Source organism: Amphiprion ocellaris, chromosome 21, assembly GCF_022539595.1.
Source record: "Amphiprion ocellaris isolate individual 3 ecotype Okinawa chromosome 21, ASM2253959v1, whole genome shotgun sequence".
NCBI classification, from domain to species: domain Eukaryota; kingdom Metazoa; phylum Chordata; class Actinopteri; family Pomacentridae; genus Amphiprion; species Amphiprion ocellaris.
In genome coordinates this window covers 7,374,886-7,394,770 of record NC_072786.1, presented here as the reverse complement: position 1 = coordinate 7,394,770, position 19,885 = coordinate 7,374,886, and the positions used below count along the sequence as shown (strand labels likewise).

General features: G+C 38.7%; 1 protein-coding gene across 1 annotated transcript in view; it reads left to right on the top strand.

The window, feature by feature from the left end:
- The window catches only part of gsap (gamma-secretase activating protein), a 51,163-nt gene that overhangs the window by 7,372 nt on the left and 23,906 nt on the right, over nucleotides 1–19,885 (top strand). The window contains exons 7-23 of the mRNA XM_023285796.3: nucleotides 73–142; nucleotides 1,403–1,452; nucleotides 1,796–1,906; nucleotides 2,012–2,068; nucleotides 2,195–2,241; nucleotides 2,379–2,464; nucleotides 6,403–6,480; nucleotides 6,578–6,664; nucleotides 6,852–6,944; nucleotides 7,097–7,265; nucleotides 7,770–7,860; nucleotides 10,554–10,623; nucleotides 11,312–11,391; nucleotides 11,552–11,632; nucleotides 12,060–12,191; nucleotides 12,438–12,493; nucleotides 15,883–15,914. Of these exons, the coding sequence (XP_023141564.2) occupies nucleotides 73–142; nucleotides 1,403–1,452; nucleotides 1,796–1,906; nucleotides 2,012–2,068; nucleotides 2,195–2,241; nucleotides 2,379–2,464; nucleotides 6,403–6,480; nucleotides 6,578–6,664; nucleotides 6,852–6,944; nucleotides 7,097–7,265; nucleotides 7,770–7,860; nucleotides 10,554–10,623; nucleotides 11,312–11,391; nucleotides 11,552–11,632; nucleotides 12,060–12,191; nucleotides 12,438–12,493; nucleotides 15,883–15,914 (1,390 nt within the window). The remainder of the gene's footprint in view (nucleotides 1–72; nucleotides 143–1,402; nucleotides 1,453–1,795; nucleotides 1,907–2,011; nucleotides 2,069–2,194; nucleotides 2,242–2,378; nucleotides 2,465–6,402; nucleotides 6,481–6,577; nucleotides 6,665–6,851; nucleotides 6,945–7,096; nucleotides 7,266–7,769; nucleotides 7,861–10,553; nucleotides 10,624–11,311; nucleotides 11,392–11,551; nucleotides 11,633–12,059; nucleotides 12,192–12,437; nucleotides 12,494–15,882; nucleotides 15,915–19,885) is intronic.

The following is a 19,885-nucleotide window of genomic DNA, read 5'->3' as shown; positions in this document are numbered from 1 at the left end:
TCAGCGACCGCATTTCTTCATCTAGTAAATGTTCTGAATCACTCATGTAGTTTCTTTGGGGCCTTTTTCTAGTTCCTTCATCAAGACACTGACAGGAGATCAGTGCTGGAGAGCCATCTGCTGCTGCTGACTGAAGATGGATGTAAGTCTTTGTTGTTTACGCTACATTTCTTAACCATCCGCAAATTAAAACATGAAACCAAAGAGAAATAATCTGGGTTTTTAGATTTGTTGAGGAAAACAGTGTTACTTGGAGATACATGAAAGGTCCCATATGGTGAAAATCTATTTTTATTTGTGTCGTGATTGTTATAAACTTAGGTGTAAAGTAAAAGCTGTTAAGATAGGAAGACTTCTGCCAGTCCTCAATCCCCCTCACAACTAGACAGTCTCCTAGCTTTACAAGCTAGTAATAATGTTTCTGTGAGCACCAGTAGTCGTCTAGCTCAAACTATAATCCTACCCCCTTACTTTCTGCTGCATCTGAGGTGAGCCTTCAGAAAGAGTAGCTGCCTCACAGTCTACCAGGTTTACTGGCTTTCTAGAGCTCTTTCTCTGAACTATAAAATGCCTCAGCCACAAACAACGCATGCCAAATGTTCTACTGTTGGCTGCAAGAGTGAGCACAAGAGTATTCATGCACTCCCAGCATCCGAGCAAGTGAAGATCCACTGGATTACTTTTATTTTTGATCATAATGTGACCACAACAATAGGAAAATCCTTTGTGTTAGAATGTTGCACAGCTAATGTGGCCAACGTTACCATTAGCTTTGATGGCATGACCACAGGAAAGAGCTCTGTGGAAATTATAAATGGCTTTTAGAGAGTGTGGAAACTTTAAGACTAGTTTGAAACCAATAAACTCATACTGTGTTTTCATGTCACCTGTCAACTTAACCTTGGCTCATATTTCCATCTTTTTGCTTCTCTTCTGCTGTCTGTGCTCACATATACTGCATTTTCATACAGTGGAAGATATTTTTGAGTTAAAAACAAGTGCTGCAATGCAAAATTGCTATTATTTCTGTGTTAAATGCTTGTTTAGAGAGACAGAACTGATAGAAAGTTTTGGTCTCTCCCAGTTATTCACGTCTCTGTTAGCTGCTTGGTGGGCAACTTTTTGCTCAGTGCTGTCAATCACTGATGCAGAGAGGGTTTTCTTCCTGAAGGGGGCGTGGATAGCAGCCGCTTAACTGCATTTAAAGCAACAGAACTGAAACAACCAGTTTGGTGGAGTGGAGTTACAGTGAAATGAACCGTCTTTGCAGTGTTTGATGCGGGAAAAACTGAGACATTCTGAGGATATATGAGTTTAAGTATTTTGCTGAAATGAGAAACAATATGGGATCTTTAAACTGACTAGAGTTGTAGTTGCATAATTATACTTTTGTGTGTTTCAGATGTGGATCTGTACCATGTGTTGCTGACCAAGCAGGAAGGTTATAGGGTGGTAAGTCACACATTGCTCATTTTAGCAAGCTATTTTTTATTTATGATGGAAGTATCTGTGGATAGTTGCCTAAGTTAAGCTATAAATTACATGAAGGATTTTGTGGCTGCTTGGTTCCGTGCAGTTTTGTGGACATATAAATTCTTTCCGAGGGTGCACAAATTTAGTAATTAATAAATAAAACAGTTGGAACGTATTTACATAACCCAGTGAAAAGAATATATTGTTTCAACCTCAAGCCATAAACTATACTGTGTGAGTGTGTGTTATCCTCCCGGGGAGCTTTGCATTAAGAATTCAGTGTGTCTGCAAAGCTGAATATGAATGTGTTTGTGTGAACCAGGTGATGGCAAATCCCGAGCGCTTGTCCAGGACGGCAGAGCGAATAGTAGAAGATTTCTGCTGGGTCCAGTGGGACGGACACACACAAAGACTCTACTATCTCACACACAAGGTAAACATTGTATTGATTTATATTCGTTCATACAAATATGCCTACAGACATCTCAAGGCCATTTTGCTTTGATTTAATACAAAATTCATAACATGTCTCTCACAGGACAAGTTCTTCCTGCGATGTGTTCAGTTCTACCCAAACCATAACTGTGAAACTGTGGTATGTCACCTCTGTTTCTCAAGGCCTAATTAACCACTAGTCTTTGTGCCATAATCACAGTTCTGCATTTTCTGTTCATTGTTTAATTTTGAAGTAATTGTTTTGCTTCATATTTCTGTCCAACAGTTGGAGCTCCCATTAGAGTTTCCTGCTAATTCTTTCCGCACAGTCAAGTAAGGCAACCAGTATACAATAATATAGAAATATGTTTTCTCATTGTGTACTTTCTGTTCCATGCAAGTTATTAGTTTGGCAAGGCACTAAACATTCAACATTGGGATTTTTTTTGTTGTGATTTTCTGCCCAACAGGTTTGCAAATCTGGGTTTTGATCATTATCACACAGAGAGACCAGAGCAGGACCTAGTTAGGATGGAAGTGTTCACAAACAGAATAGGTAAGACATTCACACACATCCAGACCCATAAATCGCTGTATGAATTCTGTCCAGTAACATGTATATACCAGCATTGCCAGATGTTAATTTAAACACAAGACACTTGTGCTCTAAACAAGAAAGAAACGCACTCAATGAAGGACCTAGGATCCCTGACCCATCAATATACACACCAGTGAGCAGTGATTCCTAATATATCTCTGGGGGTCATCAGGTGGAAACCTCCCTTCAATGGTGTTTCGCCTATTTAGTCCCACAACACCTCCAGGAAGCTGGGCGGTGAACTCTGGCATCCCAGATTCACCCCCCTAGCGCCAGTTCACACTGCTCTTACACAATCCAAACAGCACTGCCACGTTCAACTGACCCAGGCCCATGTAGGAGATGCTCCAGGTAGTGACTGGTGCCGATGCTACCAGCAAACTAGTGCAAGGTGCTGAATACCTAGTGCCAACTGCTAAAAAGTGACAAAGAAACTTTTTTTTAAATATATATATATATATATATATATATATATATATATATATATATATATATAGACTCTCCAAACCTGCTAGTGCTAATTCAAAATGCTAGCTGCAAGATTATTACAATGTCCAAAGCAAACTAACCACTGACAAAGAAACTATACAAGCCAGCTCACCACACTTGCTAGTGCTACATGCTAATGTTAACTGCTAATTGCTAAAATACTTCACTACTGCAGCCAAGCTCACCACAAACAGAGACTATACAAGCAGACTTCAGATGTATATTTTTTTTATTTCTATGAGTTTTGGTATTTGTATGATGTATGATCAACAGTGCCAAAAATGCCATAGTTTATGTTCATTTTGTCATTAGATCATGTTGTTGCACTTCATTTTTAGCCATTTAACTTCCATGTAGAGGTTGAATAGGTCACAATTGGTGTTACTGTGATTTTTTTTCTTCACTTTATTTTTTAGTACTTTGAGTAACTACTATTTAGATTTCAGCATTTACATGATTTCATGTGAGGAAGCCCTAAGAAAATATCTCTCTCTGAACATTATGATTTTGCTACTAGTGATTGACTCCTGGCTAATATTAGTGAGCCCACCAGAAATCTTTATTTAATTAACAACAGTCAGAGCATCAAACTCTAACGTGGGGATCATCATCAACCCACCAACCAACCATATTGGTGTTGCAGCTTCACTAATCTAACGTGACGGTTGTAGCGTAACTACACTTAAAGGCTGCACTTGTTTGAATCAGGGGCACCATTCAAATAGCTTATCAGATGATGATTAGAAGTCATAAATTCTGATTTTAATGACATCAGTTCCCCAAATAAAGAAATACATGCCAGCACAGATAATAATCATACACAGAACATTTATTTACTACTCTTACTAACAAAATATAACACAACAACGTGCTACATATAGGTTGTTTATCCCAACATCAGTCAGACTTTACAATGCCGCCGTATAACTGGTCTACCTCTGTTAGTGCTGCACTTTTTCCCTCACATATTCTTACCACTTATGTGCAATAACTGTTTCAACCTCATGTAAATAGTCTTCTTAAAAAAAAAAAAAAAAATCTTCTGTATATATAATGTTCTCTGCATTTTTGCACTGTGTGCTTCTATTTATTCTGTACTGCCTTTATACTATTTTTTTTTCTCCTTGGAGCTGTTGTAACGGTGAACTTTCCCCACTGTGGGATCAATAAAGTTTATCTTATCTTATCTTATCATACAAAGACATACACAGTCAGATCCCAAGTTGATGTTTAAAACTGGTACGGCAGGATTATTGATTCCAGATTTTGGGTCCTTATTCTGGTTATGTTACATTTAATGTAATAAGACATAATTTAATGTTTAAAATGTATAGTTCATTCCAATGAGTAGAGGCGAGTCATGGCAAGAGACTCAACAGCTTTCCTTTGAAGAGTTTAGAACTGACACTCGAGAGCTTAAGGGTACCTTCGGGAGGTTGGAGGCCTCTCCCTTCGTCTCCCAGAGGGCATTAAATTGTGTGTAATGGCTGTAAACATCCATCCGGTTTGTTAATAGGTGCCTGGTGCAGATGGTCAGATGAAGAGAAGTTCTTTAGTTGTCTTCTCAGATTATCTTATATTTAATTTACGGCTTTGAGTAGGAGTCTTGTTGAGTGGTGAGGGGACAGTCTAGATAGATGCATCATATTATATATAATCTGTTCTTCTACTTTGAGCTACAAAGCAAGTAAAACACAATAGGAGCTACTGTACTGTATACGTAATGGAACAAAACATGGTTACTGCGATTGTTAACGGCCATAAGTTTGGCCTCTACAAACCTAAAACTTTCCCAAGATGCCCACTCAAGAGGCTACAACAGAACCACGTCAGTATTGTTTTATTTTTAATTTTTTAACTATTGGTCAAAACATAATTTGTCTCAATAAATATGTGATTTCTGAAATTTCACATTCATGCCTATTTGTGCTCTCGTACAATGATTTTCCTCAGAGTACAATATTTTAAGCCTTTGATATGATACTTTAACATTTCCCATCCGGCAATGCTGATATATACATATAAATAAATATACTCCCACAGTCATCAGTTGTAAACAGACAGCCATTCAAATTAAGTGACTAATTCTGTACACTTCTGTGTTTTGTGTTTCTGCTTGTGAAAACAAGAAAGTAAGTCAAAGCTCTTGCCATAATCTGCATTCCATAATGATGCACCAAAATGTTTTATTGTTGTATTGTGTACGCTCAATGTACACATTGTAATTTTGACCACCAAAGATCAGAAAATCGTGCCTGAAGTAACTTTGTAATTTAATTTATGTCAATATTTGAAAGATTGTTGGGAAATGTTCACTTTAAAATGAGCTTCTGACCAATGAACACTGTTGCTTGATTTCCCAAAAGCATTTTGAGGCTCAGATAATCATAAAATCCATCTTACCTTCCAAAGTTTTAGAGGAGTTTTAATTAAAATCACTTCATACCTACTTTATTTATCCGCAAAGGCAATTAGATTTTGGATATAAGTTAAAACAGACTTGAAGACAGACATAACTACAGAGAGACAATTATAAGTATGAGAGCTGCAACTACAACTATAAAAGCCAAAGAAAGGGAAAAAATTGTATATATAAATGAATTTAGAGGTATTAATACATAAACTGACTTGTACAGTTAATTTGCCAGTTTCTCTCTCCATTCTCATCCTCTCCCCTGTTTCCTAATTTATCTGTCTATTCTGCCTGATGCCACTTTTCTGCTATATCTTCAGGTTCTGTGTCCCATGTGGTTTGCCACTTGATTAAATACAGATGCTCAAAATAGCCCACAGAAAAAATGACAGAATCACATTCATGGGATGAGCTGCACAGTCATGAAACTGCCTTTTTTTTTTTAGCTTTAATGTGAATACAAGAGTAATTTCCACCTCGAGCAGAATGTGAATCAATCAGAATTTACTCTGACTCCCATCCAGTAGCTTTAATTAGGGTGGAAATCTAAAATCTGCATACGTCTACTGCATTGTAAGTCTTGTTTTCAGAAGTGCAAAACATTTCTTCGTGTTGTAGTAGTTAGGCTTTGTTATGTATATATCGTTTACAGCTGGAAGACTACAGCATCAGTTGAATTCTTTTCTCCGCAAATGGAATGTGTTGTATTTTGGACATAGTTTTCAATAATAAAACTGATAAAAGTAAGGCAGAATAATAATATTAGAAGAGAAGTTCGACAGCAAACAAAGTGTGAGCCATTTTTTGAAATACTGTTTGATTCATTCATTTAAATATTGGTTGATTATGGAATCAAATACAGAATCTACACCTATTTCTTTTACCGATTGCTGCATGTGACACTCGTTGATTATTATGAATATCATCATGGATGCACATGATCTATCATCTACTCTGTGATCCATAACTGCACTGTCCTGCGGTTTACCTTCAGGAAGCCTGTGTGTGTGCTACAGCCAGCCCCTCAAAGACAAACAGGAACTGATCTACACTGTGGTTTTAGTTCACAAAGGTATGTGTGTGCTGTTTGCCCATTCCTCTCTTTATCTATTGCTGCCTTTTTTCCCTGTTTTGAAAGTGACAAATTCGGTTCTTCTCACTTCCTGCAGACTGCAGCAAGAAGTTCAGAGTGTCTCTGGGTGGTGACGACTCACCCCGAAAAGCCTCACAGCTCCATCCACTATTCATCCCAATAGGTCAGTGCACACAGAGAAATTTAATACAGGCGCACACCTTAGAAATTCATCCAAGATTGTGTGCACTTCCTACCTTTGCATTCAAAACACAAATACAAATGAAATGTGCCTGTCCTCATACAGCCTCATAGTAATATCTGGTGTGCACAAAGCATACTAACATGCACCCTGTTACTTCTTTCTATAGGTTACTACATCCTGGTGTATCTGCAGGGTTCTATCCTCCACTGTATCAACACCAGGCAGCAGGAGATGCTCTGTCACTCCCTCTTCCTCTGTGGTAGGAGAAATTCTGTGAACAAATTGAGTCCAAGCAGAGTGATGGCTGCATTTTCTCAGCTACAGTGCATGCTTATTTCTTCCTGATGTGGTTCTTAAATTTATAGATATATAGCTTTATTCTCCCTCTCTGTTTGTTTCAACGCCACTCAGGTACAGACGCGAACTTGGGCCTGCAGAGTCAGTCGTCAAATATTATAGTTTTGCATGCAGAGGAAGAGCCTAGCGGTTGTCTGTTGGACCTGATCAGTGGGAGGATCCACACTGCTGAGCTTTGCCCTGCCTTCCTGCTGCAGATACTGCAATCAGGCACAAGTTCTAGGTAAGCCGGATTCAAAACTTCTTGTGGAAATGAAGGACCTGTATGTGGCTGGGGTTATTATTTAGGTGTTAAATATATATATATATATATATACATAGACGAGGAACTTGAGAGCATAGGGGAATATACTGTGGGTAGGCAGGAAGCAGACAGATGGAAAAGAAAAGTTATTTTTGAGTGCATACACCTGCAGAGTTTTTCTGAAATAAATTTAGCTTTAACTTGAATCCGTGCCAGCAGACGCCTCGGATGGGGCCATCTAGCTCGATAAAGATGCAGCAGTGGCTCTTTTCTCTGTTTGTTTCTTGGACAATTTTTCATTCTGTTCAAGCATTTAAAAAAAAATAAATCCACCTTTTTTTCAACAGCACATACATCAAAATATAGTCCCTGACTGCTGGCTATCTGCCTGTGCATCTGCCTCTTTGTCTGCGTTTGTATACGATTATGTTGTCTAAAGGTAAAATTTGCTTTACGTCACCTTTTTTTTTTTTTTTTCCCAAGGTGCCCCAGCAGTAAGACTGACCCTCAGCGCCTGGCTGCACTCCACTGCCTGCTGGTTTACATGGGAAATGACCCAAACCTGGAGCTGAAGGTGCAGATGCAGACAGAATAACAGAGTTTGTGGACAAAAAATATTGACCTTTAAAGCAAATATACTGAACCAGTACAGTTCTTGCATCACATTTCAACACCTATTTTTCTTCCTTCCAAAAACGACACAATGGATCATCTGTGTGTTTACACTTTCATTTGGCAAAGCACTTTCTCACAAAACAATATCAATTATTTCAAAACATTAAATCAAGAGAAACATATTTATCGATTGTTGCTGGCCTTTAAACAAAGTCATAAGATCAATAAGGTCTCCTTGACGTAGAGAGAAGACAGAAAAATGGCAGGATGAAGAAAGAGAATGCATCTATTTATTTCACAATGTACACATTCATGTCACCATCAGGCACCATCTCTTAAGAAAAATGGATGTGCATTCAAGGAAAAACGAACAGTTTAAGGTAGAAATTGCACTTATTCTGCACTTCTGTGTAAAAGCGGTAGGTGTCAACCTTGAGTTGGAGGTGAGCAGCTGGAGGGAAGAAGACAGAGAAAGAAAGAAAGAAAAGACAGGATGCAGTCATAAAGATGGAGAAGAGAGAAGCAAAGAGATCAAATAGAATCAAACAGAGACAAGAGAAAGAAAGGGGTAGATACTTTGTTTGGGCACAGTACTGACTGTGACTCAGACACTATTAGTATTACACCTAAACTGAGATGTTCCAGCTGCTCTGATAGATTGTAATAAATTCTTTCTTCTGAGGTTAAATGAGTCACCAGCTTCATTAGTGCAGCTAGCGCTGGGAAATTGGACACCGCACATAACACCAGCACCAAAGTAGTGGCTTCAACAAAGGCAATGGCTTCCTGATGTCTTTTCTTTGTTCAAAAGAGTTTGAAACTTGAAGTGAATGCTGCGCAAATTAAGCCCCGCCACTCTTGCTTTTTCTTCTACCCTGTGTAATGATTATTGTTATGTTTAATGATTCTGGACTCAAACCGACTCGTGGCAAAGATGTATTTGTTCAAAGACCAGAGAAATTGGCCGCAGAAAATGAGTTTCCCCTCTGAGACTCTGTGGCTGAGAGATTTACAGGCTGAGGATCTATCTGGGAGGGCATCATTAATTTTTCATACTTCTGTAATGCAAACATTATACATTTAAACAAGATCATCCCAAAAAAATTCTTATCAGAAACTAAAACTGTTGTATTCCTAAATAAGATACCCAGCTAACATGAACATGCTAACACACTCACTATGACAATGCTAACATGCTAATGTTTACCTATTCACTGTCATAACTTGCTAATTAGCAAAACATACGTAAGCCTGAATGCAATTAGTTAACCAGGAGGTAGTTGGTCATAAACCAAAGTTTCTGATAAATGAAAGAAATGTGGTCCTGATGACGGCGCTAAATAAAAATCAGGAGAATGTCATTGCAGAGCAACCATGAATATCTGTCATTTGTCTGCCATTTTCAGAGACACTTAGCTATTAGCTTTCCTGCTGAGGATTACATGAGAAGCTCAGTGCTACTCTCTACTCTCACATTTGTACAGTAAAAATTAAGCCAGCAGATAATCAGCTTAGTTTAGCATAAAAGCTGAACAAAGTTAGATGGCTCTGTAACTAAAGTTATAAAGGTTTTTTAAAAAATAGCAAAAATGCTAAAAGTCAGAAATAGTTCAATAATTGTTCTTACACTTCAGTTTTTATACAAATAAAAAAAAAACAAGATATTTTGTGTTAGTTTGTAAGCTGGAGTGCTTCCCCCTTTCTTCAGTCTTTATGCTAAGCTAAGCTAACCTGCTGCTAACTTTAGCTGTATGTAGCACATGGACATGAGAGTGTTAGCGATTCCCTTAGCTAATTTTGAAAGAAACCTAATACTTCCACAAATTCTCTGGGCGTTTTTTGTCCTTGTCACATTACTGCAATATAAAGTCCTGCATCTTTGTGGAAACAGCACAACTATAGCTAGAAGTAGAGAGAACTCAAAAACTTCATCTGTGAAGTATAATAAAGTTATAATGGCATAAATCGTGAATATAACAAAAAAACAAATGTGGAATTTCTTTGACTATTTATTTTACAAAAAATTTAAAAGCTGGAATTAATATGTACAACATGCTTGAGGTATTACAATACAAGGAAAAACAATGTGTTTGTACATACTACAGATATTTTACTTCTTACATTGTAAAAGCAATGCCTGCAGTTCATCTGAAAACTCCCTAAATTCCTGACACGTCTTTGGTCGCAGATGAGTTACTAATGGCTTCACTGTTGCACTGTGGTGTTTTTTATATTGAATTTTGTTAGTACAACTGCCTACAAATTTGTTTGAGCAAATTTTCAAAAAACATGCTTTCCATGAAATAGCACAACTTTAGGCTTAATTTGAATTTTGGCACATCACATATGAATAGTTCAAGGCCCTTTGGAAAGTTAAAAAACTAAGGATTCTCTCTGTTTTTAAAAAATTATAGTAGTTGGGCGATTTTCTTCAAAGATAACATGCCTTTCAAACCAGCTGGTATGTTTTGGAACTCAAAGAGCTAAAGGGTAGAAGACTGTCTAGTCACATAGTGATTTTACAGAGGGGATTGTCCACATTTTAAGAAAATGTGATACAAGAACATCGTGCAATAAAACAGCTGCCTAATGCTGAGCTCCCACCACTGCACAACAACACCTGTCTAATGTGTGTTTCTATTATGCCTCCAGATCATCGAATGGCTCTGTGACAACGTGAACACCTTTGAATCCTTCAGTCAGATCCAGGAATTCATTTTAGGTCAGTGGCGGCTGAATCACTGGGACACACAAGAGCCTCCCGAGTATCATTTCTTCTTCCTTTTAGAGTTCGAACTGCTCCCTTGCCTTTTTATGTCTCTTTCTGTGTGTGGTTACTCGACTGCTTACATCTTGTCTACACAAAGCCGAATTCTTTCATCAACTTTGTTTGGCTCTTAAATTTTTTGCTCGTGCACTTGTGTCAGGCAACCCACGTAGGTCTGTGGAGTTAAAAAATAGATTTGGGACCTTGGAGACTTGCGGAGAACAGTGCAAATATGGCAAAATACCGTGTCGACATGCAACACATTTATCTGGCCTTGTGTTAAAGGAAATAACAAGAACAGTGCAAGATATTAATTTCATATAAGGAAAACATCACCCAGAGAGTAGATAATTGCATTAGATAGCGGAGCTGAATATATTAACATTTTATTGGTGCTGCAATAACCACTCCACCTTGCTTTAAGAGTTCATATTAACACAGGTGATACAGTATAGGAAGACAATAACGGTGACCTAGTAAATGATGCATTAGCAGACAGCGCTCACTGCTACATTACAATGACAGTGGTGATCTCAAGTGCCTCATTTGTCGTAGGAGATAAAAAATCTACGTGCGTGTGTTTTGAATTCAGGAAATAAAAGTCTGTCTGTCCTGTGCCTGTCTGTCTGTCTCTCTCACACAGCCTCTTTGTACAGAATAGGCTATGAGAAGTCTCTCGGCTTGGATAAAGTCCTACCGTACTCCTCTGTATTCGACACCAAGGTACCACGCACACTTATGTATACATTTACACATGCATAAAGGCATAGAGAGGAAACAAGCAGCTCTATATGTCTTGATATAAATGCAGAGGAGGATGCAGTGTTATTCTTTAGGCCCTAAGTAGCACAAACAGACTCCCTTTGTTGTCTTTTTGTTCTAGGTGGTACCAGTGTGTTTGTTAGAGGTTCCTGGTGTGTTTTGCATCACTGAGCTGCATATTGAAACTGTCTTCAAAGGGAAGGTAACAATATGTTTTTCAAAATTTTACATGCTTTTAGAACACTATAGGTACTTATAAGTTATAGAACAACATGTATGATTTGTCTTTATCATCATGGGAAAAAAACGCCCTTCTACTGCTTTATTTTCAGGATCGGTAAATTAAAATGTAGCCTTATTTTGGAGCTTGGCGGCTCAATTGAGAGTATATGCTGTAGGTGAATATTTAGGGTTTTTATGACTCGGAATGTGTATTTGACACAAAAAAGCCCCCTGATATGTATATAATGTAAGCAAAGATACCCATAGTCAACTTCATTCAAACGTTTAAAATGCACCAATGTTTATATGTGTTTTAATGTATACTGTGTCCATTGTTTTGCAGCAATGTCCTTGCTTTGTCACTATGGTGTTGTTGTTGTTTGTTTCCTGTGTATATCTGTGCGCAGGCCAGGAGTCTCCAGGGTTTCTGGTCAGAGCTGCAGTGGAACACAGAGAGGACAAAATATCTGGATGCTGCTCCCAACCCCAGATACAGACCCTCACACATCCAGGCCGACTGGGATAAACTGGTGGCAGAGGTGTGTGTTTGCGTCCTCCAACTGAAACCTCTCTTGTGTATTAATTATCATAAATCACCAGTGAATCGTCATTTCCATACTGTAAGTTGAATCACCAGTGATTGATTAATTGTTTGCCAGTGAGGGATGGGAAACTGACTGCTTTGTGCGTCTCTTTATGTGTGTCCTTGTCAGCATGCATGTGGGTTTTTGTCAAACAATGGCAGCGTATTTTCAGCCCTCCCATGATGCTGTTGCTTGTTTCAGAGGTTCGAGAAGAGACCTTCCAGCCACATGAATCACATGGAAGAGAACACAAAGAAGTAGGTCTGCCTCCCACCGGAGCTTTGCTAAGAAATGTGCTACGGACTCACTGTCCTGAAGCAGGAGGGAGGGAAACATGGCTGCACCTCTACACTGTGTGTGGAGAAATTACATAGCTTTCTCTAATGAGGTCCTATAAGTTCAAAACATTAAACCTCAAAAGACCTGCAACACTACCGGTTCTGTCTTGATAAAGGTCAAACGGATGGGACTTTTTACCAGTGTGCCCTACTTTTAAAATGCATAAGCTGATCGGCCTGATGGGGTTATTGGCTGTAAAAATCAGGTTTGGTCTAAAATTTTAGCACTTTTGCAGCTACTGTCAGTTTAGTTTAGATTATTGCCAAAAACACTTGATTCCTAAAACAGCCGGAGTCAAAACTGGCTGTGAAATTCTTTAAACGGCATCCAACCTATGAGGATAAAGCTGGTGTTCTACATTTTTCTTATTCCCTGAAAAGACCCAAACAAACTATGCCTTACTACCCCTCCTCTCAATACTTTCTGACTTCTCCAGGCTCTTAGCCTACTTGCTCCTACAATACATTTATATCTTTAAAAATGGCTTTCAAGTATTGAATTTCTTCCTTTCCAAAGACACTGTAGTTCTCAGCAAGCTTTACTTACAGGAAGAAAAGTGCATTTGTCTGGGACTATTTTGAGCTCTAAATTATTAATTTTGAAGTGCTATTAAGTGCTCTTGTGAGTCTTTAAAGCAGTAGGATCATGTTGTATAGTGGGATCGACTCAGGATAAACTACAAGAGGATCACGCACAGCAATCTGTACATCCTGCCTCTTGACCACATAATTCATAAACGCAGGATATGAGGCGTCTGTACGCAGATGACACATGGTGATACATGGAGAAACTGTTTTTGCATGAAAAAAAATAACAGTTGGATGCCCCACAAATTAATCTAGTTTGATTAGGACAAGCTATTTTTGCCAAGCATTTGCTACAAGAACTATGCTTTCTTCCAGCTTTATTTTCCCCTAGCTAATGCTGCGTAGGTCAGAAATTAAATTCAACATTTTAGAACTGTGCCATTAACAGAAGCTTATAATTCATAAACACAGGATGTGAGGTCGTCTGTGACACACGGTTATACATGGAGAATCTCTTCTTGCATGAAAAAAATAATAATTGGATGTCCCACAAATTAATCCGGTTCAACTGGGACAACTACTTTGTGCTAAGCATTTGCTACAAGAACTATGCTGTCTTCCAGCTTTATTTTCGCTAACAAATGCTGCTTCGGTCAGTATTAAGTCTGACATTTTAGAACTGTGCCACCAACAGAAGCTGAAGAAGTTGTATATATTTCTTGTCTATTGGACTTTGGTAATGCCCTTCTCACTATAATGATTGTGACCAGTCTATGTTTGATCCAAAATGCTGCTGCCTGAATTCTTAAGAACAGAAGATTCCTCAAAACCAAGATCGTGGTTATTACCCCTACTCCTAACTGTAATCCTACACTAACACATATATGGGACCCAAAAAAGTGCCACCAAAAATCTATCCCAAATGACTCAGAATGGTCTGAAACAACATGCTCCTAAGCCCTCTCTGCGGGGCAAATTTTGGGAGTCACACTGTCAATGTCACGTCTATGTATCCCCATTGAAAGTGAATGGGCAAAAATGTTCACAAATATCTCCCAAACTGGACATGCTAGACGTTTGGTAGTGTTATCCGTTGACATAATTCGGCCATACTGAACACGCCAGTCTGGGTCCAGAGTCTCTGCAACCTTCCATTCTCGAGATACAGAAAAAATTTTTTAAAATTCCAAGGTAACGCCCACTTCCTGACATCATACAGATTCATGGGTAGGCTCATTGGAAAGGCCATATGGACAAATAGGGAGTAGGTCCAGGTTTCATGATTCTACCGTGTTATTTAAAAGAAACAAATTTGATCATATCGCGCCTGTTTTCAGGTGCATGACCAGTTCATTTCAGAATTGACTACAAAATTAGACTTCTTGTTCATAAAGTTCTAAAGCACTTGTTCCACAGCTTCTCTGACCTGCTTACATAATATGAACCTTTCAGAACTCTCATATGTTCTACTAGTACATGCTGCGGAACATTCAGGGAGTCGGTGCAACGGTTTTGTGCTCCCAGCTGCTGGACTGTATTAGATACGCTCCGTTAACATTTTTTTCCATTTTAAGTGCCATATTGATGTACTTGGTTGTGTCTAGTCACATGTATGTTTTGCATGTGTGCTCCATATGTACCTGCTGTATTTAATGTGCAGCACCTTGACTCCAGACTAGAATGAAATGTGCTACGTGAATACAGTCAGTATTGCCCTCTATCCCCACAACAGTGGGGATAGAGGGCAAAGAGGTCGAGGCAGATGGCTGCCCCCCTTCAGCCTGATTCTGCCGGAGGTTTTTCATGTTAAAATCAAGCTATTTCCTCCATTGGTGCCAAGTCCTTGCTCAAAGGCATTCGCTGGGTTTCTCTCTATGATTTAATATTGTAAGGTCTTGACCTTCCTATGCGAAATGCCCTGATATGACTTATGTTGTGAACTGGTGTTGTATAAATGAAACTGGACTGTACTGAACTGAAATATCAGATTTTGGCTACACAGGAAACACTTGTTAGTCCGATCAGTTCATTGTTGGTTTTGGTCTTTTCATGGGGTTTTTGATTAGACGGAATTTCGTTACATAATTTTCATGACCTTCCGGGGGTCTAGACAAATACATCTTTCCATGCTCTTTGTAAGGCGATATGAACATGGATGTTGAACAGGATTGTGGATGGCAGAAGTTCAGTTTCCATTACTTAAGTCAGTGTAAACCAGAAAACACTGACTTCACAGAGCAGAAATGTCTGTTCTCTGTTTGATCACCAGATTCTCACTTCAGCGAATGCTTTCTTCTTTTTGAAATTGACTTCCGTGTTTCACTTTTGATCTTCATGCTCACTGCAAACTCCCACAGCTTTGAAAATACACAATATCCAATACCTGCTCTGACTATTGAGATCCATTCAGCCAGTTACCAAGTGGAAAATACCCACTTTCACTTTAAATACCTTAAAAGTGAGAACATAACTGCAACCCCTCAACGTTTTATAATGAAGTGACCTAATGATGGAGTCTGAATTAAATATAACTCTGTCCTGTTTGTGCCAGAGATCAAACCAACATCCTTTTTGGGTTTATAACTAACTGCTCTTCCTCGAGGCCGAACTCCAGAACTGCTTACCAACTTTTTGCTTTTATAGTTGCGATATATTTTTGCTGCCGACTGCAGCAGTGTAGCATTATACTGCCTCGGCTTACAGCATAGAAAGTAAGACTCTTATTATAATGCTGGCTTGAGGGATTGTTTTCTCACAAAGCTTTTCTTCTTCTTTTGTAGAGTTCTATCAATGGTGGACACCTGGTGTCTCGGTAAGACAGCACACTCAACATGCACATACACTCACAAACATTTATACAGAGACTCACACAGGTGCACGCATGTATTACATGGAGTGTGAATGTCATAAATAACAAAATCTTGGCTCATAACGTACCTCAAAACTGTGCGCGAGTGTGCATGGGTTTGTGTATTCTTTTGAGGCTGCATTCTTCATGCCCACTGGAGAACTCGGCTGAACAAAACCACCACACTAATTTATCTTGGAGGGAGAGGTTGAGAAAGAGGGGAGGGGAGGGAGGAAGAAAGGGAGAAGAGATGAAAATACAGTGAAAGATAGAACAAGCAGAGAGATGAGGAATGCTACAGTTACATAACAGCGAGGAGTCTGGTACTTTCCTCTCCTCTCTCTCTCAGCCTTGTTTTCTTTCGTTTTCTGCCCGTCTCTCTATCTCATGACTCCAATGCAGCTGTTCAGTGTCAAGCACAACACGGGACCTTCCCTTACCTCATGTATGACCTCATACACCCACAACTTCCTTCAGATTCACTTGCAAAACACAAACACAGTGCATTTTGATTACTTTGCATGCAACAAGCCATTTTCATAGTTGATAACATTGATGTAAGAAGCTATTTGGCTATTAAACGGCTTTGTATGTATTGTACACATAATCACAGGAGCCTGTTTTGTTGTGTTGTTAGAGGAAAACAAACCGAATGTTCATTTTGACCCACTGAACCCTGAGCAGTTTCTGGGCATTTTATTTATTCCTGTCACATTTTTGCCTACCGTGGGCTCATTTTTCACTAAAATATAGAGTCCTGCACCTCTATGGCAACAGAACAGCCATGGCCAGAAGGAGAGAGTGACGCAGTCATAATATCATAAATCATAAAAAAAAGCACAAACTAAAGCTGGTATTCTTGAAATATTTATTTTACAAAGATTGAGAAAAATGTGGAACCAACATGGACAACATTTTTACTGGTGCCCGCGGTTCTTACCAATTCTAGGGGAAAGATTATGGCTCTACATATTACATATATTTAACTGCTCACATTTTAAATTTGTTCCCATACTGTCTCCTCTTTATTTGCATATACATGGCCTGCAGTTCAGCCCATTTCAGCTGAGAAGTCCCAGAATTTTTGGTCACATGACTGATGGGGACAATTTTCTCAGTCATGCCATCTCAGTTGTGATTTTATTTATTTATTTTACAGGATCTGCTAAGAGATACCTGTACTTATTAGGTAATTTTAAAAACAAGACACATAGAAGAAGCTGATTGTGAGTAATTATCACAATTTCAAGCTTACAGTTGGTTTCATTTTCTGAACCAGGCTGTAAATTGCGCAATAATAATTAAAGGCCCATTGAAAAGGTGAAAATCCAATGTTTCTGTTTTATGGTTTCTGATAAATGGTGTAATTTTGGAGTTTCATTTGAAGCCAACATGCCTTTTCACCCCACCGGTGGGTTTGGGGGTCATTATTTTTGTACTGATGACGCCAATTCCTCCTTGATTTCTCAATTTTGATGGCTGATGTACCAATTTTACAGTCATGCCAGCGGTGTGGTTCTAGCCAGGCCATTGTTAGTCTGTCAGTCCTTTGGATTTGTGATCCCACAGCTTGGTTTGGACTGAAGCATCTCAACCACTACAAGATGGCCTTAATATTTCACATACAATGTCATCAACAAGAGAAAATTTGGTTTATGAATGCAATAAATAGCCTCCTAAGCCTCTGAACTAAGATGTTGAACAGCAAACCACATAGCATTTGTGTTTGCATGCTGACTTAGCATTTAGCTCAAAGCACCAGTGTGCACAAATACAGCCTCAGAGAGCTATTAGCAGGTTGAGCTGTTAGTCTTGTTAGCATATATTTATGTTATGTGCTACTTATACAATTGCCTATTCATGCTGTGTGCACTTTCTGAAATGACTTAAAGTGTAGAGATTTGGTTTAGGGCTATAGTGCAACTGTTTAGAGCAAAAAGGAATCAAATGTGATGCAGGAGACCAGGTTAAAGTCTACTAGACAAATCTTTTACTTAAGCAGCCAATGACTCAGGCACAGGAGCTCTGTCAGCATTGGAAACAATTCTAACAAGGGAGCAAACAAAGGCAAAAATCCAAAAAACAAGCAAACAGTCAAACACAAGAAAATGAACAAAGAACGAAACAGCACACACAATCTGGCAACTGAATGAGGAACAGCAGGGAGCATAGATACTGGGAACACTGATTGGATGTTCAGTGACAGGTGATGCATAAAATTGGCGGGTAAACAAACAAAGGGAGGAAGTACAACAGAAACCCCAAAGATTTCGTGCTTTGAGGCCTTTTTTAATTAAATGCTTGGTCTATAAAGAAAGTTCAAAATTGTGGAGGAAAAAAAATGCTCTTTACAATTTCCAAGAGTCCATTGTAATACGGATATATATATAATTTATGTAGCCAAAGAAGGGTAAAACCAAGAACAATGTATTTAAATTAAAGGTCCCATATTGTGACCCCTTTTCAGCAAATTAATAGAAATCTCACGTCTTTCAAATTTTCTGCTCAAAATAATGCAAAAATGGTTAATTTCAGCATGACTGTTTCAGTGTCTGCAGCTGTAAATGCAGCTGAGTGACTGCTGTTCATGCCTTCTTCAGGAAGAAGAATCTCTCTGTGCCTCTGTTTGACTGCATAACGCAAACATAAATGTGAAACAGTGTGTGAGACCAGGATTTTCTGACACTTCTAATTTTCTCTCTAAGCAGTCATTTTACATGGGAATGTTGTCGAATTCACAGCACAGCTTTTGTTATTAACTTGTGTGTTCAGTGAGGTTGTCAGTAAATGTCAGAGTAAGAAAATCTGTCGTTTAGTGGTGTAGAGCGGCAGGTTGGAAATGGAAACGGACTCGTTTTTACTTCAGTTTTAGTCACTTTTTCCTACTCGTTTTGTTGTCTGACTACAGAAACAGAAAAATATGTCAAGTCGGCTATGTTAATAAACAGATTTGAGCACAGAGAGCAGGAGAGAAGCAATCAGATGTAAACACTGGCTGGGTTTAAGGTTTCCACCATCTCCGAACATCCCTCATTGTTACAATTTCCACAGAGCTCCGACCTATGGGAGTGCAATAAAAACTAATGCTAACCATAGCTACATTAGCTGCATGTCAACAACGTGCTAACACTAAAGATTTTCATTTTACTAAGGTGACATTGGCAGCAAAAACAAAAATAATTCCCTGGATTTTTAGTCATTTAGATGCTGGGAGTACATGAAGACTCTCGTGTTCACTCTGGCAGCCAAGACGAGAACATTTGATGTGTTTTTCTCATAGCCGACGAATTATGCAGTTGGCAGAAGCAGCTCTAGAGAGTAAATAAACCTGGTGGAATGTGAGGCAGCCACTCATTCTGAATGGCTCACTTCATGGGCAACGAGGAAGCAGGTTTATGGAAATTTAAGCTCGATGACTGTTGATTGCTCAGTTTCTATTTCCAGTAGCAACAGGACAAAATTCTGAGTAGCTTGCTGAGCTTGTACGCATATTCGTGTTTTCAGTTTTGATTTTACACCACATAATAATCATATAAGAAAGGGAAAACCAGCAAACTCTCATATCTGAACAGGTGGAACAACTAAATATTTGGCTTTTTTGAAGATAAGTTACCTAAATGATTGTCGCTTTATACAAATTTGCTGATGATCTCCGTTTTTTTTTTCTTTTTGGAAGAATACATTCCATAAACAATTGTGAAGAGATAGTGAGTCTGAGTGTCCTGTTTTCAGTTCTTGAGACATGCCTGCTAGCTGTGAATAAGAGCATCAACTAACTGTCTAAAAATATGTACATTTAAAACAGTTGAGTACTTTGAGCTGCTGACACGCATCGTGAGTTTGGCAGCACAGTCTGTAAGTTAGCTGTACCCTTAAGAGCGTTATTTATATCTTTATCGTGTTTTACTGTAACATCAAAAAGTCCGCTTCTTACA